The sequence below is a fragment of the Mauremys mutica genome, chromosome 18, assembly GCF_020497125.1.
Source record: "Mauremys mutica isolate MM-2020 ecotype Southern chromosome 18, ASM2049712v1, whole genome shotgun sequence".
NCBI classification, from domain to species: Eukaryota; Metazoa; Chordata; order Testudines; family Geoemydidae; genus Mauremys; species Mauremys mutica.
In genome coordinates, this window is record NC_059089.1 from 19433531 (window position 1) to 19457011 (window position 23481).

The following is a 23481-nucleotide window of genomic DNA, read 5'->3' on the forward strand; positions in this document are numbered from 1 at the left end:
CCTTAAAGGAAAATTGCACCTATTTTGTTCAGCACTGAAATTTCATAAGGCGGGAAACAGTTCTCAGCATTAATAATCACCAACAATATATTTTTAAAAATAATGCAAGTTTAAAAAAATTAAATATTGTTTATTCACCATTTTTTCTTCTGGGTTGTATAACTAGAATCGCAGCCAGTTATAGATTGGCTAATCATTTCTTCCTTTGGATTCCTCTTTTGGTTAGTCTCACAAATAATTTATCTTTTCAAAACAAAGATCAGAAATACCAAACTGTAATTAAAACCTTAACATTCAATTATTTCTGATTATTCCTGAAGTAGAGACAGTGTATTCCCATTCTTGAATTTATTACTGGATTGTTATGTTTCCTTGGACAAGTCACTTCCCTGTGCCTCATTTTGTCATCTGTAAAACGAGTATAGCAATACTTAGCTGCTTTTATGGGGAGTTGTGATGCTTAGTTAATGCTTGTAAAGTGCTTTAAGATAGCACATTTTACCTATGTGTATTTAAGTATTATGTTGAGTTTTGGAACTTTGCAGGGCTGACCATATGACTGGAGTTGTCCTTAAATGCAGAGCAGTTTAGAAGTGTGACTTCTCCTGTAAGTGTTTTAGTTTTCAGTTGAAACCCAATGATGCATACATAACATTTAACTCTGATGTCAATAAATAGCACACTACTCGGTCCTTGCCATAGCTATTAGAGAGAATGAAAATAAAATACCAACTCATTTTTATCCTGTGACTATACCATCAAATTTAATAAAGCAGTAATAGGTAAGACACGGGGAATTTCCAGGGGATTAATGACCATGGGGAGGAGCTGACGGTACACTGTGAAGCCTGGGGACATTAGCCAATCATGAATCCCCAGGCAATGCCCTATATGTAAGTAATATTGCTATTATGAAATAAACATTACAATGAAAATGGTATATGGAGAGTAGTAATCTGCTCACTGGCCAGCAAATTGGATGGGTGGAAGTGGATCCAGATTTCTCCCACCCCAACCCCTCTAAATGGCATCCAGACCCAAAGTCAAGGGGGCCTTGCAGGTGAACTCCTCTTTATATCCTGTGCTGGCACATAGTTTGGACCACAACCTGGCCTTGAGACATTGTTTTTATATTTCCCCTTTCCCTGGGGTAATTCTAAATTACATCCACCCAGCTTCAGGACAGAGAGATCCCTCTGCATGTATTTATGGAATTCCTAGATGGGGAAAGCCATATTAAGGTTTCAGAGTTGTGGACCAAGGCAAATGCTATGACCTAATACAGTTAGCAAATGATAATGCAAACCACAGAAACATATAAGGGATGGATAATGCATTTTCTGGCTGGGAAGTTACTGAAGGTTTGTTCAGAAGGAAGGAACAGACATATTTATTTTGGTGGGGTATGTTCTCTGGATTTTTCCTATAAATCCCTCATCTTTGTTTTTGTATACACCAAGAATGTGCCACTCTCTTTGGACCCTTCTCTGCCTCTGTATGTTTAGGAATGATCCTGCCTTTCAGTACCCATCTATGTTGAGGCCCTACATTAGAATGATGGGACCTGATGCAGAGAGGGGTTTAGCACCTTCACCTGCCCTTGAGTTAACCACCAGTCCATAGCTGTAGTCTGCATATTCTTCTCCCGGGCCTCTTGGTCTCAGGAGAGTTGCTCTCAAAACCTACTGATCCGGCTTCCTGGTGCTGGGAAAGTGTTATCAGGCATTACAGATTTCCATGATAATCCCCAGTCTCATGTAAGAAAAACTGTTTTGGTTAAATCCAAAAGCACATCCCACCATTACCAAGGCATTTCTTTATCATCTGATTAACAGGCTCAGGAGCTCCTGCTTGAGTCCCCCCCGCCTTAATTCCAACCCCCCGTTACCCCAAACACCCACCCACACCCCATAGCCTTATTTGTACTATCCCTTTAGAGTAAAGGAGAAGCATGATCCCAAGATTTCTGGACGCAGAGCTCACGGCACGCACGCTGAATCACAAAGGGCTGGCCACCTGGGTCCCCTGGAACCAGCTAATATCTTTAAAACAAAAACAGAGCACCAAAACAAACAAAAAAAAAGCCAACTCCCCACCCAACTTGTGAAGAGGGGCACACCCAGTTCTCCAGACCCTTTGTTATCTGATCAGAGGCAGTGAAACTTACCCAGAAAGGAGAACTGCACATATTCCTGGAATAACATTATACAAAGCTAACCATGCGCATTATTCGGTTGATGTAGATATGCACATTAATCACATGGGTGTGTGTGTGTGGGGGGGTGTCCCTGGGGGCTGGGCAGATGCTTTGTCTGCATGCTCCCAGAGTCCAAGCGTGTGGTGCTGAAAGCTGAGGACGCTTTGCAGACCTGCCCAAGACATCCTCTGCCTGCTGCTGCCTTTTCTTCCTTGGCTCCGCTCCGCTCCCCCCGCCCCTGCAGTTCCTTCCCTGCACCTTTAAGAAGCACATTGCTGGCCGGCGGGATGGTGTGGTAAAGCTCCACAGAGGAAGTTACGCAGCCTGGATCAGGCACTGAGATAAAAGCAACGACTGTGATTGAAAGTGATGGCAGAAGGATTTGAGCCTCGGCATTAACTTGCGAGAGAGGAGCGAGCGAGGGTGGGGGAGGAGGGAGATTTCATAAAGCTCCCGGCCATCTGCCCGTGAGCTCCAGGCGGGGAATGGGCTGGTCCTGCCCGGGAAGAGGGGCACCCGGCCAGGCGCGCGGATGAGCCTTTCCATTGGTACTGCTGGTTTTGGAGGGGTGGGGGGCGGGGAACGGGCGGGGGTGTTGGCGGTCGGAAAAAGTTAAACTTCTTTTCTCCTGCTCCGGGCCCCCCCTGGAGACGGGGGGCAGGGGGCTACACCCCCCCCGCAGCCCCGCTCCTCCCCCGCAGCCCAGCCCAGGGACGCTGCCCGGCAGGTTGGTCCTAGCCGCGGGGTGGGGGAGCAGCCTTCCCCACCCAGCCGGGAGGAGAGGACGCGTGTGCATCTGCCGCCTGGCACGGAGCTCCGGCGGCACCTCCCTCGCCGCACCGGCTCCAGCAGCGCCGAGCCCCGGTAAGGAATCCCGGGGCTGGGGGGGGGGGATGGATTCGGAGGTGGGGAGGGGCCCCCCGTATCGCTGAGCAGGGAGCTGCCACCCTCCGCTCCCTGGGTTTGTGCAAAGCCGGCAGGCGGGTGGGAAGCCTGCCTCGGAGGCTGGCCAAAGCATCCACCTCCCCGGGCATGAGCCGAGGCAAAAGTTAGTTAGCAAGAGGGGGGCCACTGGCGGAGGTGCCCTGCCCGCTTCTTTAATTTTGTTTGAATTGTGATAGGGATGGGAAGGATTGTTTGGAGAGGATGATTTGTTACCAACCCATCGCTCCCACGGCGGCTTTCCCCGGGTGTTTGGGCAAGAGATTAACAGTCCAGCAGTTTTTAAAGGTGTGAAGTTATAGTGTGGCTTACTCCAGTCTTTTCTATCAAACTTCTCCGTCCGCCTTGCCCATCCCCTCCCCTCCCCAGCTCTACCTTGACTGGCTGCTTTGCATGCTCATATTTAATATATATAAAATAGAGCTCTGATTTGTTTGGAAAATACACAAAGTAGCAGGAAACAAACAAAACCTCTCTTGGTTCTCTTCCTGGCTTTTATGAATAAAGTGCACCTATGCAGTAATTTGTTTGCCTGCATATGTTTAGGCAGCTGTTAAATGGTTTACTCTGCTCTACTTATTGTAAAGAGATGATGCATTGATTTTTGTGATTAGGGGAGGCTTTGCAGAACTATAAGGACACACAAATCCCAAGTGCAATATTATCTGGACAAATATTTTTAAAAGCCTCACATTATTATTGATTGCACTGAACTTTCTGCAGGAAAACTTTTATGAAATTAACCAGTACCTTGGAATTTTCAGTGCCTGCAGTTTTCCTTAACTGACAGAGATGTAAGGTAGAGACTAACAGCAAAGTCCCCTGGTAACAAGCTCTAATTTCCAAACAAATTGTTTGGAGCTATTTTCCTCCACCTTCTTTCTCTAAAGTTAGTTGTACTGTCCTTGCAAAGTACACTCTTGATTATTTCTCAAGCTTTCATCCTTCTTGTGCCAAGGAAGTGGTGTTTTCTCCACTTAAACTTTTTTTTAGAGTTTCAGAATAAGTGATGCAAAGCTAGAGATCATCATATTACGTTGACATCTAATTTCCTATTTTGCCTGCTTTCTGACATTAGTCCTTGAATGATCTCAAAGTCCTTATGTAAAACTTTACAAGGGGTAAGAAAGAAAAAAAAAAGCAGCATCAATTTATGTGGAACCACAAATGCATTAAGGATAGCAGCTAAATGTGAGTGAGATTTTCAATCTTTCTGTTGGGAATATGGTTCTTCTCTGAGCTTTGCAACATCATGTGCCTGCCATATTACATGCTGAGGGTACATGTTCTAACTTTGCTTTTTAGAATGAATTAAAAGGGGGTATTATTATCCTGGAAAAGAGAGAGAGGGGATTAAAAAAGTCTCCTTGCACACAGTGTGTGTCAGTCTTTTTTTGATTTTTATAGTTCCAGGTGACACTTCTGGAAAGAACATTGAGAAGTCCATCAAGTTTACTTTCTGTACTTAATTCCAGAGCAGTGTTTTGTGACTCAGTGTTGTCTCGTTATTTCAATAAAGGGTTGATCCAATAAAAAAAAAGGAAAGAGCTAAGTCCAGATACCCAGATAAAATCTAATTTTGTGTTTTTTAATACTTTGGCTATCAGTCCCTTGTGACTGCTGAGTACTCTTGAAGGAAAATAAAGAGCATTGATTATATTTGTTCCCATGAACTACAGTTTCTTAATAATATCAGGTGAAGATTTATTTTCCAAGGACAAAACAAAACCGATCAGGGTGAAACCTGTAGTTTCAAAGATTTTTCCATATTAGCTTTATGTCATTATTTCAGAGCAACATTGTGAATTATTTCTGCAAAACATCTGTAATGTTAAAACATTGACACAACAACTATAACAAGGAGACAATGTGCTTGTTTGACTAATTGTAAATAAATTATCAGGCAGACTTATTTCCTTGGGAATGTGTGATATTTAGCAAATATAACAAAACAACTAATAGATATTATAGATTCTTTCCTTCTTAAGCTTCTCCCTCTGTCAACCGTTCAAGTGCAAAATGTGTTATTTTTAAGGTTATGAAAATAATTTCTTAAAGATAACAGCATGAAGTGCCCATTGACAGAAAATTACCTTACTTGGTTTGTGTGTTCTGCCGAAATCTCTACTTCTCTGTGATGTTGTTTAACAGTTGGCGGTGACCAATTTGATGTAATAATTAGGCACAGACTTTTACAATCAAGAAGACAGCTCTGATGTCAGCAGGGCTTATAGACACTTCTGTGTCACACCATTTTATTATTTTTACTAAATTTACCCAATGTAAAAATAGCATACTATTCTTTTGTTGGGAGTTTATTCAGGGCCAATGAAGCTATAACGGGCTCTCCTTTGAACAGCTAGAGATGAAGCATGAAAGATGGGTTTTCTTTTCTGCGTTCATTCATCTCAATCAGAAATCCTTCAGTCTAAGAAAGGGGGCAGGGAGGGAGGGAGATGTTAACATAGATGTATGAATCCCCCTAAAATGGATCAATGGATCTATAACCTAGAGTTTCACATAGTAACCAAGGTTCATGATAAAGCAAATACTGAACACACTGTGCAGGCAAAGTCATCTTTAAATTCTGGAGAGGGAAGGGGAGTTGTAGATTCAGGTGGAAAGAGAATTAGTCATGGCTCAAGTTTTTGTTCTGAAAACAGAGTTCACACCTCTTATTATAGAACTATCTTGGGACTAATGCTGAGAGAAGTTTGCCTTATTTTGTTTTGTGATTACTTGCGATTTTTATACTCTAGTGGCAAGAGAGGAAAAGATTACACATTCTTTTGTTTAATCTGAAATGAATACTGGGAGAGGTCATTGATCTTTGTGTATTAGGAAAACCTTAAATGTTATTAGTACTTTAAATTGTTTTCATTAAATGTTATTGTGCAAATAAATCCTGTCTGTGGATACTGGACTGTGTATTTGTCTGCCTAGCTACCTTATTTATTTGCTTATTTTGTAAGACTATCAATTTGTCTGTCTATCCCTCTTGTCTGTCTACCTATTCATGGTCCATTCTCAATCTGCTAATGACCTATCATTTCTTCTTGATATAATTTAGAGATCCATTAGTGCTATTGTTTTTTAGATACTGTTAAAAATCAGATACCCTTAAAGGAGGTAGCTACTGATACAAACCTTCTACACAATAGAACACCTATAAGTATTTTAATATGGATTTTTTTTATTAAAGCTGTATATCTCACTTACAAGCTTTTTTAAATCTCATGACTCCTAGAAAGCTCAGCCTAATTTTTGTATATTTCATAGGAGTTGTGTTCTTGCAAACCTTGTTTCACCTTCTCCCCCTTTCTTCCAGCTAATCTGTCTTTTAATTTGTTGCAGGTGGTGCTTGCTAATGAGCTCTCCTTTTCCCCTTATAATGAACAAGAAACAAGACCTCAGGTAGTTGGATGGTCTGTAGCTGAAGCTTTGGAAACTTGGCATTATCAGCCAGAAATTGCCCTATGTGCATGCCTCGTCACCAGTGCAAGAAGCAAAATAAAAAACAAACAAACAAGTCAATGGTCATATTTTCAATAAAGTGACCATAGGACAATCTGTTTAGATGGCTTGCAAAATTTACCATCCAAATTATGTTGTCAGAAAGGTTGCCCTTTAAAAGAAGTAAAGTTTAGGTCCAAAGAGTCTCCCATTTCAAGGTAACAGAGATAATAATGTCACTTAAATATTTTTTTAAATAAAGTTTTTTTAAAAAAGTAATTATTTAAGGCACACCACAGTTTAAGGCACTTTAAAAAAAGCTATACATTGGTAGCAGATGAAAAGGTTAAAGAAAACTTCATCTAGGCTCATCACATAGCCTCTCCAATTTTTCTCCTATCAAATTTCATCACCGAATCAGAACTTGAGAGCTCTATTGATTGAGTAGAGTCACCTCTAGATATTTTCACACTGATGTAGAAGATCTTTTATGCAAAACAAACAAAACAAAAAAAACCCCATTAAGTTAAGGAAGACTTTTGACCGCTGATCAGCAGTTCTGGAAGGGCTGTCCATAATTCTCCAGATCAAGTGACTTGCAAACTTGGCTTCTGTACTAAGAGACTTTTCTTGTCTGAACGCAGCATACAGAGCTGGACCATTGTTGTCATCTGGATCTCTTAGGCTAGATAGTTTTTTAGATGAGAAGTTTCCATGCTGATCCTGACAGTAACCCCTAGTCCAGTAGCTGCCTTTCTTGGGACTCTAGGCATTTCCTTTGCCCAGGGACCCTGTGCTTGGTCTCGGTTGCCATGCTGCACCTGGTTGCTTTTCTGTTGCACTGTCTCCCTCTGGCCATGGGACACTATGACATTTGCAAATCCTGGGTGACCACAGATGATGGCCCATCATGGGAGTTTTATGCGTGCCAGCCCAAGGCCATGCGAATGAAGGACTATGTGACAGTGAGAGTGGATCCACCAGGAATCACCTGTGGGGACCCCCCTGAGAGATTCTGTACTCATGTAAGTATTTGGTTTCCTTTGTTTTCCTAGTTGACGTAGTAATTAATTATGCTTATGTCATCAGGGCCAGAGTACTGTTGCTCTGAGACAATGGGTAATAAGGATAACCTGGATCAGAGTGCCACTGTGATTTGGTAGTTAGAACAAGAAACTTGAAATCAGCTCTTCTATTTAGATTCTTATACTGTTCTCCTCATTGTCCTTTCTGAACACCTTAGTTTTATTCCCAACTCTGCCACTGACTCATTGTGAGACCTTGGCGAAATCACTTTATCCTCCCTCGGATCTCAGTTTCCCCATATGTGGCCTGGGAAGAATACTTATCACCGCACAGGCGTGGTAAGTAACTGTTTGTAAAATGATTTTGAGGCCTGTGAATGAAATATGCAATCAGTATTATACTACATGTCTGGCTCCCAATAGCATTCATCTTTCTTAGAAACTCCCCTGTCATATCTTTTGCTGCAACATGTAAATATCAGCAGAACAGCCTAAGAGTGGGGGATAGTGCTGTCTCACAGAACAGAATAATGAATACAGTCCTTAGATCAAAGGAAGAATCACTGAAGCTGAAGATCAATTGTTTTATCATCAGTTTGGGACGGATGATGTTTTTAGGTTACTAGGGCCAGATTTTCAAAGCTCCCACAATAGGGGCCAGATATTCAAAAGAGCTCAGTGCCCAGTGTGCATCCATCTTTTGAAAATGTCCACTTAATTAGTGCCTAATGGGAGCAGAGCACTTCTGAAAATCTGGATCCAAAGGCCTGCGTAGTTCACTGTACTCCTATGTCAATGGCACAGAATCCTAATCTCAGGAGCCATATTTTATCAATGATAAGTAGATGTTCTGTAAGTGTGCGCTAGGGTGCTGAATAGAGAGGAAGGGCTATTTTAGTCCATGTAGGTAGGTGGCTTGCATGCAAGACTCCTGCATCTCAAACAGCTTCATAGGGAGAAATCCCTGAAGCCTATCCCTTTTCTTTTCTCCATCTTCAACATGAAGAGGCACCGTAGCCAGACACTCACTCTTGTATTTAAAATCTTTAACCTGTTTTCCCTTAAATATTAATCATTGCCTTTTATTGAGTGCACCACAAAGCTCGGCTGGACCATTTGATTTGTAATTCACAAGGATTACTTTGTTTAAAGAGTGCAGAGGTCAAAACAAACAGCAAAGCAATATGGTTTAAAAGTCCTTTCCTAACTATACAACGTTAGAACCATGGTGAGTAAAAAAAAAATAAAATAAATCAAATCACATTTTTAGGGAAGACTTACAACAATCAAACTGTGTACTGAAGAGGCTTCCATCCCAATGGCATTGAAAGGGGAAAATTTCTTCTTTACAAATTCTAAATCACCAGTTATTTGTGATGAGGTGGCAGTATTGTCTAGTGGCTAGAGCAACTGGCTGCGAGTGAGGATTCTCAGTGTCTATTCTCCACTCTAACACTGACTTAATTTAAGATTAGTTAAACCACTTGAACTCTGCCTCAGTTGCCCTATCTGTAAAATAGGCAAATCAAGCAGCTCATTACTTCTCTTGAGAAAAATCAAGATTTATTGTCCCAAGAGGAAAATATTGACCTAAAGCTAACTGATGCCAAATCTTAAAAGTTCACCAAAATATGAAGCCAACATTTGTATTGTTATATATGTTCACAGTATTTTCATTAGCAACATCTAGCAATTAAGTCCACTAATTCCAAATGTGTAACAGTTTTCCCTTTTAAACTAACATTCTTGTAGGACAGATGAAGTTATAGGTCCACAAGAAAATAGTTAACTATTGATAAGTCAGTCTAGAAGCGTAGATTTCCATTTATCTGATTGGCTGCAAAGGGATTAAAAGATGAACAACAGATTTCACTGAATTCATCAGGAAGCAATTTCTTGCCAATGTACCCTGGTTAACACTGCGTCAGACCTTGGTGTTGTTGACCTGTCAGGAGGTAACTGTTAGAAATTTACCGACTCATTACATACATTTATTTAGCCAATAATGAGCCAGCATCTATTACATGTAACAATAATACTTCCTATCTTACATGATTGTTGTGTCTTAAGTAACGTACCTGAACTGCTTGGAGAACCTTGAAAGCAAGGGATCTAGAAATGCAAAATATTATTATGGATTTGGTTGCACTTCCATTGCTAACTCCAGAATAAACATACCAGTCCTACTATAGATATTAACTGAGTTGTACAATCGGGATAATTTGACATTTTGTTAAAGTTTTAACTTGTATTGCAACAAAATGCACCCAGGTGCATTCCCTGAAGAACAAACAAATTTGAAACAAAAGTATTTAATTGTAAGTCGTTTTCTATATTGTGACAAATTATGCTCCCAGACCCACTTTTGCAATGGTTATTACAATTCATGGGAGTTAAGCATGCATAGCTGATGGTGGAATTAGGGTCTCAAGTGTCTCTGCTACAGTGCAGTTAAATAAGTACCTGGGGGAACTGGGAACCTAGGAATTATGTAATAACTCCCCCATCATAGCCCAATGGTAAAATATTATATCATGAAGGTAGAGCGTGACACTTGAAGCCTCTTCAGTTAACGTATCTGTTCATCCTGTGCATTTTGGTCCTTTTATTTTGATTTTTATAGCCGCTTTCTCAAACTCCTGGTGCTTAACATAATTCAAAATAGCAGAGATCCCATTTAGAAAAATTAAACAGATCATGTTAGTTAATTAGCCTTATAAAACCCCAGCTTAAGCTGCCATTTGCCCTTCCTGGGCCATCCTCACCAAACCCCTTGTCTCTCCCAATGCTGAATAAATTCTAAAGGCGTAAAGAGGTATATGATAATGCTGCATATAACAGTAGATAGAAATGTAATAATAAAACTTAAGCAGAGCAGACAGCCAGCCCAATATTCAGTGGGTAGAACAATGTGCTGCTACGAGAGAAACCTAGGACAGAGTCTAACTCTTAGGACTTCTGCACCTTTGGCTGGAAGGCCACCATGGTAACTTTTCACAGCTTCTGTCATGGAGAATGGTATATGCTCCCTTACCCTTGAGCAGCCCCTTGTGGTCAGCAGAGAGCGAGCCAGTCTTGGAAGAAGTGGTTGTTTCAGTCACAGGGCACGTGTGGTGACTTAGCACCTATTGACACAGAAAGGAGAAGACAATCTAAAGTGGGGGAATGAGGGATGTGAGCAAAGAATATAGGCCCTGTATAAAGGAGATCATGAGCAAAATCCCAGGGCTCCCCATCAGTCATTGTGGCTTCTAATCCTTAGTCGCTGTGTTCAAGAATTGCAGGTTTAGCAACTCCCACAAATGTTGTGTTAGATGCTGTATAGCAAAGCTAACTATGGTGTATGATTACATTCTCCACATACTTTTTGCTCTCCTGTTGAGCTGATAGTAAAATATTCAATCATTTGCTCTCCTCTTTAGTTTTTAATTACCGATGCAGAACAGGTAGACACTCCTCAGAGCATGGCTTTCTAGCAGAGTAAATTTTATGATGTCTGTTTTGATCTCTCTTCTCTCAGGTGTCTTCTGTAATGGCAGGCTGCTATGCATATAGTTAAAATAATAATTTTATTACTAATTAAGCACTCAGTGCCAATGTGTGTTCAGGGCACCGTACAGACAACTGAAATAAAAATAAAATTATACACAAGATTCATAAATACATTAAAAACTTCAAAGTAGATAAAGAGGAAATTGTGATATAAACACCTGGCATTGTTAAAAATGGATGTAGGAGGAGAGTCCTTCACAGGAGCTCATGTTAAGGTGCCTAACCTGCAAGATGTTGAATGTAGTCTGTGTGGTACCCTCAACTCATATTGAAGTCAAGGAGACACTCTGCAGCCTTCAGAATCAGGCTCTAAAACTGTAACAAGTCTGAAAGAGGAGTGTTTTCAGATGATATTTGAAAAGTGGCATGTGATAGGCTGAGGTGGATGTCTGGGGGATTGCAAAAACTGTACCATCTCAGTTCTAAAGCAATTTTCTATTCACATCTGGCTGCTTTTTCCACTCCACAGCGCATTCCTGCTGATTATTAAAGTCAGGGGTTTTGTTTTCACAGTTCTTGAACTTTCTCCTGTTTGTCAGTGCCCTTCTGGCAGGGTCACCTGAAAAAACTAATTGTAAATTTCATGATGGTTGGAAAGGGGTGGGGAGGGGAAGATGGATGGATGGATGGATGAATAAATAAGAACCTGAATTAATCTAAAAGTGAGACTGGAAATTAATAGGAAATAGATCTCTTAACCAAGGATGCTTGGGGGTAGGGTGAAATTTCAGAGACCAGATGCAGTGTGCTACAACAGCTAAAACCAGATTTCAAATGAGAGAAAGTAAGAATTGCTGCTCTATAGAAAATCTTTCTATGGGTTTTTGTGGGTGCAGTAGCATGCTTCTGCATTACCTGATACAAAGCTATTTTGTCATCAAGCTGTTGTATTGAGGGGTGAGTGGCAGAATATGGCCTTGCTAATAAAACACTGTCCGGTATCCAGATATTTTGGACCAAATTCTCCTCTGTGATATACAGAGACAGCCCCTATTGAGTATGAACTGATGGAACTGAGAAGAGAATTTGACATTTGTACTTTTAGTCTTTTGCAGACCTGGAAAAATAATTATTTACGATTAACACAGTTGTGTAGGTTTACAGTGCAACTTACAGGCACTGAAAAGACACATTCTCTGCCCTAAACCCAGGCAAATGTTAGGGTTCCCAGCTAGTTATAACAAGTGCATTCTGATCAGGGTGGGGAATGCTCAGCTACAGCCCTCAGGTAATAGAAAGGTGCGACAGCAAGGTAATGTCCAAAATTGTAATCCACGTAATTAGTTGTTGATTAATGCTACAGAGAGCTGTCACTGTGTGCTATAATACCTCCGTGGTCCATGCAGCCCATCTTTCCATTGTGAATTAGCCTTTGTTTGCAGAGGTTTTGGGGGTGCCCATCCTCATTCACATGGTGCTCTTTGACACAGGGCAGGGCTCTTAGCCCTGATGGGTCGGGGTACTTTTTACACCATCAGCATTGTTTCATCTGTAAATATAGCTTGTTGATTTTGACAGGAGTCTGTGAAAGGAAAGAACTCCACTTATTTGTTACATCTCCAGCTACATGTGACATGTGTTAATTCCTGGCTAACTTCTCTGAATGGCTCCTCATGTTAGGTCTTTACACCACTGATTAATTTTGTTATTTCTGAAAGTTTCCCTCCTTGTTTTAAAGCCAGACCAAAATGGGGGTTGTTTAAAAAAAAATCTAGTGGTTAGAGCAATTGATAGTTTAACAATTCTTGTTAGCCTGAGCCACGACTAAAATGTCCGTGTCCCCCACCCCGCAACCTCACACAACATACTGGCAGGAAATAAACAAGCCAACTTCACTGTCTGTTTTATATTACCTACGGTACTGGAGCTGAGTCCAGAAAACTGGTAAAACTTCAAGTGTGAAACTGCATGTGATGTGTTCGTGATCTCGGAGCATACATGAGCAATGACAAATACACGTATCCACTTTCCCGCTTTCTTTTTATAAGTTCAAGCCTACCTTCTGCTGACTTTAAAACATCATTGGTTTGACTCGGGGACTGGGAGTCAGAGCTCCTTGCAGTTCTATTTACAGCTCTTCTGCTGACTTGTTGTATGACCGTGGGAAAGTCATTTCACTTCTTTATGCCAAAATTTATCAGCCCAGGCACAAAATCTAGCCTCTTACTCTAACATGAAGATGATGAAATTCTGAATGATATTTTACTTACCTGTCAAAAACCTAATGTAACTACTTGGCTGGGGGCAGGGTTGGCAAATACCATTTTGTGACATTGTTTTTCCTCCCCATTTGTAAGCTTGGGAGCACCATATTTACCAATGCTGTGGTGTTATGATGCTAAATTAAACATTTTAAATGGTTTGAGTTCCTCTGAGGAAAGTGATGGGAGAAGAGCAAGCAACAAAGCATTATTATTTCTTTAAATCAGGAGTGAAAGGTTTTCTAATACACCAGTCCCATCCATTGATCAGTATTACTTCCAAGTCTGGGAGGAAGGGCTGGGTAGGACTCTGAGTTAGGTTCCTATTCCTAATCACCTTCATCAACATCACTGATGTCAGTGTGGCATTGACTGCTGCATTTGAAATTAAGGTTGATGACTCCTTGCCTGCTGCCAGACCCCAATATGTATTAAAATTTTCCATCTCCAGCTGCAAAAGCAACCAAAGGTTATTCTTAGGTACCACAGAGTTTGAATGCTCTAATAATCTGAGAGGTCTACACCACAAAGTTAGGTTGGCTTGACTACATCACTCACTCAGGGTTGTGAAAAATGTTATGCTCCTATGTGAAATAATAAAGCCAACCTAAGCCTCAGCATAAACACTGCTAGGCTGACGGAAGAATTCTTCCCTCAACCTAGCTACCGTCTCTCGGAGAGGTGGATTTACTACAGTGATGGAAGAACCCCTTTCATTACTGTAGTAAGCGTATACCCTACAGAGCTACCGCTGTGTTGCTGTAGTATTTCTAGTGTAGACGTACTGTACAAAAAGAGCCTGAGGTCTACACAGCAGCTGAGAGGCATGATTCCCAGTGCAGGTAGACACACGTGCTAGCTCTGCTTCAGCTAGTGCTTAGAAATAGCAATTTGGCCCCCGCCGCATGGGCAGCAGCTTGGGCTAACCACACAAGTACAATCCCACCTAACCTGCTGGGTACAAACTTGGGCAACTAACTCAAGCCATCACCTGCAGTCACACTACAATTTTTTTAAACACACTAGCTCAAGCAGAACTAGTGCGTGTCTGTCGGTCTCCCAGCTGCTGTGTAGATGCACTCTAAGAGGGAGTGCATCTCCAGCCTTAAATTAGAAGTTACTGTGTAGATTGAGTTGCCCACACAAGCTTTAGCTAAATCGGTTCAATGATTTTTTAAATGCATGAAGCAGGATTCATCTTGGTATAAGAATAATGTCCCACGATACAATCAAATCTTCTCACAATGTTGATGGAAAAACATGGTGATACAAAATTAGGCTGCCAAATGGATTTAATTGACACAGTGAACTTTCGGCTAACCCCTCTGAAGGAGAGGGAATGAGATATTTTTACCGCTGTGGAAAAGTCCTATATAATTTAATAGCGTTCTATGGAAATTACTCCAAAGTTGTGTATAGGAGGCATTGTGGTCTAGTGGAAAGAACACTCTTAGTGCTTATATTCTTTCCCTAGGTAGGCTGCAGCAATGTGTGTTACTGTTAGGCACTTCAAGTAAAATTCATGGAGTTCATATTAAGGGGAAAGTATTAGGGAGGACTTAGCAGATTTTTAAAAGGAAAAGCAAGAGGTTATTTCTTTCTTTGTCAGTGGTATGGAGTTTCCTTTAAGTGGAACAAACACAGACCCAGGGCACAGGATAATGCACGGAACTAGAGAACTTTTTTCTGTTAATGGTATTGTTATTTATAGATTGCAGTGTATGGCACTTTACAGATAATTAATACGACAGGTTTCTGCTCTGAGGACTTTGCAATCTAAATTAGGAACTCTTCTGTTTTAATACCACCTCTGCAACTGGCTCACTTGGCCTGGTCTTGGTCAAGTTTCTTAGTCATTTTGAATCAGAAAACTGGAATTTTTCATATAGAAAATATTGAAACAAAGTGTTTGGACAATTTAGAAACTCTTTTTGAAAATGTTTCAAGACAAGAAATGCGTTGACACCCGACCCTTTCCCGCAAAAAGGATAGGTTTCAACACATTGGCATTTTCTGAGGAAAAACGTTGCCAGAAAATTCCCAGCCAGATCTAATGGAGAACTACTGGTTTCCTCCATGCTGTCTCCTGTCTGAGCTGACAGATGCAATTGATTGTTTGAGAGAGCAGGAGCAACTGCCCTAGTCATGTCTGACCATTGCAAAAAGATGCAGATCTTATGCCAACAAATTTAAGGCCATAGGGTCTCTTAGGTTAATGAATTCATTTTCTGACCTAGTTTGTGAGCTCACTCATGCGTATACAACAGCAACTCAGCAATGCTCAAGTAAAAGAGCCCAAATTTCAGACTTGTCAAACTTATTATGCACGTGGGGTTTTCAGTGACCTCGTTAGCAGGAGTTCTTTAGAGAGTACCATTCTATACCGCCTTTCAAATTAGTGTCTTTCCCTAAATATGCAGCAACCCACAGGCTTTATGCAGTTCAGATTCATTAGTGGAGATGTCCCTTGTTTATATTCAAACAGTTCAACCTGGTACACATTTTCTTCTGCTGGAAAATGTCAAAAAGCCCGTGCTTCTCATGCATCCACATGGACTGTCCATTATAATACATAAACTGCAGTTAGGTCAATCAAGTTGAAAGGTGCGGGAGGATGGGGAGGACTGTGGCTGCAGAATCCTGGCCAAAAACCACTGCAAGTAATAATATTTAACACGTATAGCATTTTCCACCTAAGAAACTCAAAGCACTGAACAGTCATTATTATTATCCCCATTTTAATGACAGGGAAACCGAGGCAGGTTTTTTTCAAGTGACTTGCTCAAGGAGAAGAGTAGCATTGTCATGATACATGTTGGCTTGAAGATATTTAGAGAGGCGCCAAGGTCTAGTGGACTGAGTATAGGAAAGGAAACCAGGAGCCATTTAATTCTAATCCTGATCAGTCTGTGATCTTGGGCAAGTCCTTTAGATTCTCTGAGTTTCTCTATCTGTAAAATGGAGACATTGATACTTCCTGCCTTCACAGTGTAGTTGTGATGCTTAATAAATTAAGATTTACAAAGTACTTTGAGCTCCTCTATAGAGGTATTCGTATTAAAGGATTTTTATAACCACTCTATGGAAGATGAACATTTTTTCTTGATCACTGGCACTTTCACACACATTCTCTAGTTAGGGGATCTTCTCCTCCTATCCCTTGAGACATTGTCTAGCATTTTACAGCACACTAATGGGCATTTGTTTATATACTTAACATTATATATTTTTTTACCATTCACATGGCTCTGCCAGAAAAGAAAGTAGCTGATGTTTAGGGAAAGGAAAGGTGGGGGAGGCAAGAAAGGAATAATAGGATTTTAAGTGGCAGAGGGGGCATAAGGTACCATGGATCTGTTTCCAACATGATCATCTGCAGAGACAAAGTTCTTTCAGAGTGTGGGGCAGAGAACGTGCTGCTATTCTGTGACTTCACCTGGTATTCATAGCATTCATAGGTCCTGATGGACTGAATCACAGGGAGGTAGCATTTTGCAGGTTGGAAGACCAACCCTGAGAAGTTGCAGACAGTGCTAGCCTATTGATAAAGATCACTCTCATACAGACAGTAACCTGTATTTACTCCACAGCATTCTACACACATGCATCTACCCAGTTATTTCTGTGCCTACAAATAGAGAGCTTTGGGGGGGAAAGGGGAATGAATTTGTTTTTTCACAGGATACCCCTAGCTCCAGTGGAACTCAACTTTATTGTCTAATTTTTCCTGAGCAGGTTCCAAACTCGGTAGAGAGAGGTGAGGGAAGGTGGGAGACAGAACTAAGTATGGAGAGTGCATGCAGGTGTATGTAGCTGTGCAGACTCTATGGGCCAGATTCATCACACCTTTTGCTCTCACATATACCTGTGCAAAATTGGTCTAAACCACAACTGTTCTGTTTGTTTTTATGCACAATTTGAACTCACTTTACACCGGTGTGAATTGCTCTACACAAGGCACAAGTTTATGAAGAATCAGGCCCCATGTGTAGCACACTGATGGCATAAGACACTGATATGTCAATGTATGTTTCCGTGGGAAGGGTGGATGTGCAGCTGGATTAGTCCAGGAGATGAGGGGTGGGGGGAGTTGCATGAGAGAGAGAAGTAGGTGTGTGTATACATTTTAACGGAAAACAGTTATGCATGTTTCCATCTGCACAACTACAAATTCCTTTTAAATGCAAACTAGAAAATAATCTTCAGTTGCCAGTGCTAAACACATTTAAGGAAGTGGGAATGCTCTCCCACACCCCCAGGCCCCGTGGGTACTTTACAGCTTTGTGTTCCTGTATGTTTACAGAAGGATGTGTCTCTGTGCTCTCTATGGAGAGACAGAAAAGTCACTTTCTGCTCAGAGCATTCTTCAACCACTTTGGTGCTGCCTAATGTACCAGGTAAAGTACATGAAGCCCGCATCATCTTACATGTTACTGTTTGTACTAGACATGTCCTTTTTGGAATGCTCATGTTCCAGAGGAATAGCCAACCAGTGCTTCAGAGAATGCTCCTGCATTCTACTCCCTGCACAGGCCTTGGACTGGAAGGACAATTAAATGGTTAAAGAAAGATGCCTGTATTGAACTGGTTAGAGTGTGCACCTCTGCCCTCTAGTGGACAGACTCAGAACTGCTCCATTGTGTCAATGGCCCTATACTGCTAGCAGCTAATGAAAATTCAAATGGTAGTAATTTGGGGAAGAAGGATCTCCGTTCTGTCCCCTGTTGTTGTTAAGTTGCTGTGACCCTGGTGTGCAATGTAGTGTCTAGAGCTTAGCAGATAATTGATTTTTTTGGTGCAGTAGCTGAACCAAAAATAGTTTCATTTTAAACCAAAACTGATTTAAAAAAAACAAACTAAATGGTTTGTCTAGAAAATTTTGAAACAAACAGTTTGACTTCCCAAAAAAAAAATAATTCCATCACCATTATTTAGAGGAAATAATTGGACTAATTCATGAATCATTTTGGTTGCCCAAAACAATTTTTTGGTGAATTTACTATTCTCCAAAACAGTGTCACTAATGCCTGGTAGTAACAACTCTGAAGTCCGAAATGGCCATGAATGTGTGTTAATACTTTGCCTTTTAAAGAATATAATAGCTATGTAATTTTGCTGGAATATTTCTTACATAAGACAGGCAAATGGAGTACGTGCTAAAGTGCCATTCACAGGAGCCATGATACTAGGCCAAAGGGTAAGAGTGGTGGTCATTCATTTCTCCATCATTTTGATATGAGCTAAGTTCGCTGCATGAAAGTTTGCAGAGAGAATCCCTGCCAGCCTTTTTAGGAACTCCATATCACTTCTCAGCTCACCTCCTCTACCCCTTTCCACCCTTACCCCTGTGTCCTGCCCTCCCCCATTCAAATTATCTAGGCCTTTTTTTACATAATAAAATATTAATGTCAGCATAGACAGTCTCTCTGCAAAGGCTGCATGTATTGAGCTTACGAGGCATATAAGCTTTTAAAGAGCAGGACAATTTTCCTACTTCCTAAGCATTTTCTTAGTCCTGAATCAATAATGCACTTACTATTCAGTATGTGGGTCATTTTTATTGTGTTCCTTCTCATGGTGTATGTGCATGTGTGCATGCGCACGCACACACATGTGATTTCTCTCTATAGCCAGATCCAGGCCCCAAATCTGTCAGGGGAGTGATTGGGGACAGAGGCCAAGAAGCGAACGCTTGGACACAAGCATTAGGGAAGGGAAGAGGGGAGGTAGGGTAGGAATAATTCTCCCCAGCTCCCCGTCAAAGCAAAAAGAGAGAACCAGGAAACATATGAATAAAGAGGTGCCGAGAACATTGAGTTAAACCTCCTTCGGCTTCTTTGAATGTAAACGTAGATTTGTCTCCGATACGGTTTCTGATCACTTTGCTCCCTGTTTATTTGGAGGATCTTGGACTGTAGGTCAACCCTGTTAATCCACAATCAAACTCACAAAAACAAATAGTCGCTGCTAGCAATCCTGTGTCTGAGATCTTAGCCTGCCCGTGGTGGGTTAGGTGAGGCTGTGGAGGGGAAAGGACTGGATCCGATGGTGATGGGATTATCAGTTCAGAAAGAAGGAGCTGTTCAAAAATTATTCCCTGGAAACTGGGGCTCCATGTGATGCATGTATGTGCCTGGTGCAAAGAGGAGATTATCTTCTTAAGAATGGAATTTTCAGCACAGAGAACTGTTAACCCCTGCCTCGTCAATGCAGAATATATACCTCTGCCCAGACCTCTGATGATGTGGGGGAAACACAAACTGCATATCTTTGAACAATCAGCAGACACAGGGCCAACTTTGGGGCCCCCAAAGCTGCAGCCCAGCTATTCAGGGCCCTAGAAATACCAGTGTCAATCTTTCCTTAAAATATAGTTTCTAGCCCTTTTTACTATGAAGATAAATTGTTCACTAGGATTGAAAGTTTACATCTTAAAGTGTTGTCATTGTGACACTCCACCCACATGTAAATTTCTAGGCAGTGTGTACTAGTGGGTAGAACACTGACCTGGGACTCAAGAGACCTGGGTTCTATTCCCAGCTCAAACACTGGCCTGTTGGGTGACTTTAGGCAAATCACTTCACTGCTGTGCCTCAGTTTCCCCATGAGTAAAATGGGGATGATACTGCCCTCCTTTGTAAAGCACTTTGAGATCTACTGATGGAAAACACTACATTGGAGCTGTCACAGACCTGTCAGCATGTTGATTAAACTCCTTGTGTCACTGGGGTGAGTGCAGATTTAAGTTGAAAGGGTTTTATTCTGTACCCAGTCCTGTGATGGCAGAAACATGACAGTCCTGCTTGGAATGTGAAGACTCTCAGTCACTCCTTTATTGCCAATGGGGAGAGCAAACTCTTTTTTCTCTGCCTTAGCTCAGTTGACCCTGGAACCACACGTCGTATAACCTTGGCAGGGTCAGTTCACCTCTGTATCCTCATGAGGTGGATGTAGTGATTTCTAGGGAATGTTGTCTCTTGGTTAGAGCAGGAGCTGAGATTTTAGGGTTCTGTGACCAGCTCTGACCCTAACTCACTTTATTTAGGCCAGTCATTTAAGCCAGAATCTTCCAAAGTGGCCTCTGATTCTTGGATGCTTCAATTTTTGGGTGTCCAACTGTAAACCTCTTAAGGGGCCTGATCTTCAGAAATTGAGCACCCAAAAATCCAGCTGAAGTCAGTAGGAGCAGTGAGGGCCAAGCAACTCTCTGAAAATCAGAGCCCAACATGTCTTGAGTTGGATATCCAAGATCAGGGGCCATTTCTGTAATGTTGGCCCTTAAGTCTTTGGGGCCTCAGTTTCCCCATCTGTAAAATGGGTATTGTGCCAGTCTACCACACAACTGTGTTCATAATTATGAAGCTTAATTCATATTTGTAAAGTAGTTAGAGATGCTGGGCTGAAAAGAGTGCACAGTATTATCAGCAGTAGCAGCCTAATACCACTGGACTATAATAAAGCACTAACAAGATCCTTCTAGAATTCACAAGATAATAGATGGGAGGTGGGGGAAAGGAAATGAGTAGCCTGGAAATATAGGTTGAATCTTTTCTATTTCTTTCCACAGTAAGACAGGCCCAGGGGAACACATGGGGCTTGGATGAACTGCATGCTGTTGACAGAATAAGTATATCTGCTTCAAGCCAAAAAGGGGTGTTGTGGGGGGGGGAGCAAGATGTCTTACTAGACATATCCCAGCTTATGATTTCTAAGGGCTGTTTTGTTCAGACAGTGGTGTCTCTTTCTGCTGACTCATGGTATCCTGAACAAGCACACAGACAAAATGTTTCCTAATGCCCCTTGCCGAGGAGTGACCTTGCACTCAGACAACCTTTGATTGGGAAGAAATAGAAAAAGAAACCAGGGGGCGGGTAATAGGGAAGAGTGCAATCAATTGCCAAAACCACAGGAGCGGGGGAGGCGAGAGGGAGAGTGACATTAGGGTGAGCCAGAATTAGAAGCGCCTCTGTACAGGGACCCCATTTCTACCGTGTTAATAATTCATACCAGTTCTGACTTTGTTGGTAAGAAAACAGGAAACAGCTTGTTAGTAAGGACATTTTCCCCCCTTTGCTTTCTCTGCCCTGAGATGAGCCCCTGGTGGCTAGTGCAGAGGTGGAAGGGGATGTGGGGAAGGGCAGAAAGGATGCAAGTTAAGCTGCCCCATCCTTCCCATCCCTCATCTGCCTCTCTTCCCTAGCACCATCACTTTAAGGAGAAGGCAAGACACATTCCTACGAGGATGAAACTTCTAAAATGTGTCACGTAGTTGCTGACATCTCACCAGAATCTTTTCCCGTGTACATGGCCATTTCCGAATTTCTCCTCAGAATGTTTGTTTAACATGAAAACAAATAAGAAGGCAATTTCTCCTCCGTCTCCAGCTGTGCAGCTCAGGTTTGCTTGCTTGCTTTTAGGAAGCAAGTGAGGCTCTTATAGCTACAAGGTCATTTACAGGTGCACCTACCAGACAGGGTTTTCCGGGGGTTGTATTTTGCCCCCATCCTTGCAGTAGAGTTGGATGGGAAATGGTAAGTATCTTCCCACAATTTGGAAGGAAAGGAAGAAAGCTTTGGAGTTTTCGTTTGTTGTTTTCCCCCCAAAAAAACTTGCAGATATTTTCCAGGTTTTTTTCCCCAGTGGAAAAACTGGATAACTTTAAGAAAAGGACAATTTTCCACTGAAATTTTCATTTAGGGGAAAAAAAAGGCCTTTTTCATAAAAAGATTTTGAATGAAAAAAAAATCCAGCCAGCGGGGCACACACATGCACTGCACACAGCCCTGGCTTCCATGTAATAATTTGTGAGCAGCTTCATCTTTCCAAACCGATAATCCCATCACAGTCTGATATAGCCTCAGTCCCTTCCATGGCCTCATTATTCACCTAACCCAGCCAGGGATAGGAGAGAGGACAGCACCACCATGCTCTAATTCTGTAACCTCACCCAATTCCCTGCCCTCAAACACTCCCCCTTGCCTTTAAGAGCATCTGAGATGATACCAACATAACAATTTCGTTGACGTTTTCAGAAGTCTGATAGCTTAGACTCATTTCCTTCCAAAAAATCTTGTGGTGCTAATCCTGGCATACATGTGTGTATGATAAATGAGGGAGGGAGGGTTAGCTCGTGCAGAAGTCTGAAACTGGTCTATGGAGAGCTGGCCGGTCATATGGTGCTGGATCTTTGTTTCCAGCTGCTAAAATGCATTAAGTTAACTAGAGGGTTGCACACTTTGTTGCTTCTGTAGACTGAGCTCACTGCACACACCAGGGGCTCCTTGCATTGCTCTATCCCCTCCACACCCCAAGCTCCCTGTGTATCACCCTCCCATCGTCTATTTCAGGAACTCTGTCAACCTCTGTCCCCTAGGCTCTGTGCACTCCCTTTCCCCCATCCTAGGGGTTCTGTGCCCCCCACCCATTTCCCCCTTTTACTTTCTGTCTGGGAGATAGAGTCTAATGCGGACATGCTGAATGACTATGGACAAAGATGAAATGGGGGGTATTATGGAAGATGTTCATGGCTGCCATCAACCAGTTCTTTGATCTCTAGACAGTTTCAGAGCTGGTTAAAGATAATGGGTGTGCTAAACAGATGCTAGGGGCTGTGTCATTTCCCCCCTCCCAAATTTTGGAAGCAATTGGATGCAGCATTTGAAAGTTATTGCATTACATCCAGCCAACGAGAAAAATGCCATCAAGTTGAGCATAGGGGTTCACTTCACGCAACCAAAAATAAATTACTTACCTAATATTCCTCCTGTTAACCAACTGTAGTTGCCATCAGTTTGTCATGTGACCAAGAAAAAGAGTTGAGTGGATTTGTGTCTGTTAATGGGAGAGGATATGCCCATGATAATAGATTGGAAGCGGGGGAAACATTTTTCTGTCAATAGGTACCCCACTCTGGAAATGTTTGAAAATCCCTGATGTAGTGGTTATAGTAGGAAGCTGGATTTAAGAATCTATATTGACTCACCACCTGGCATTGGGATGGTCACTGACCCTCCCTGCCTCAGTTTCCCTCCATAAAATGAGAGGCGTGATCTTAACCTGCTGTACAAGGGGGACGGAAGACTTATTTAGGTAAGGATGGAGATCCCACTCT

General features: G+C 41.8%; 1 protein-coding gene and 1 long non-coding RNA gene across 4 annotated transcripts in view; one reads left to right on the top strand and one right to left on the bottom strand.

The window, feature by feature from the left end:
* The first annotated feature begins 588 nt into the window (after nucleotides 1-588).
* The window catches only part of NTNG2 (netrin G2), a 73663-nt gene continuing 50770 nt past the window's right edge, over nucleotides 589-23481 (top strand). Inside the window, exons 1-2 of one of the 3 annotated variants that reach the window (XM_044993034.1) lie at nucleotides 589-607; nucleotides 6494-7617. In XM_044993034.1, coding sequence (XP_044848969.1) covers nucleotides 7405-7617 — 213 coding nt within the window. In that variant the 5' untranslated portion in view covers nucleotides 589-607; nucleotides 6494-7404. Of the gene's footprint in view, nucleotides 608-2872; nucleotides 3062-6493; nucleotides 7618-23481 lie in introns of those variants that run through there. The other 2 variants (XM_044993037.1, XM_044993036.1) reach the window with 2 other exon arrangements.
* The window catches only part of LOC123352625, a 29993-nt gene continuing 17168 nt past the window's right edge, over nucleotides 10657-23481 (bottom strand). The window contains exon 3 of the long non-coding RNA XR_006574244.1: nucleotides 10657-10742. This is a non-coding gene — a long non-coding RNA (uncharacterized LOC123352625). The remainder of the gene's footprint in view (nucleotides 10743-23481) is intronic.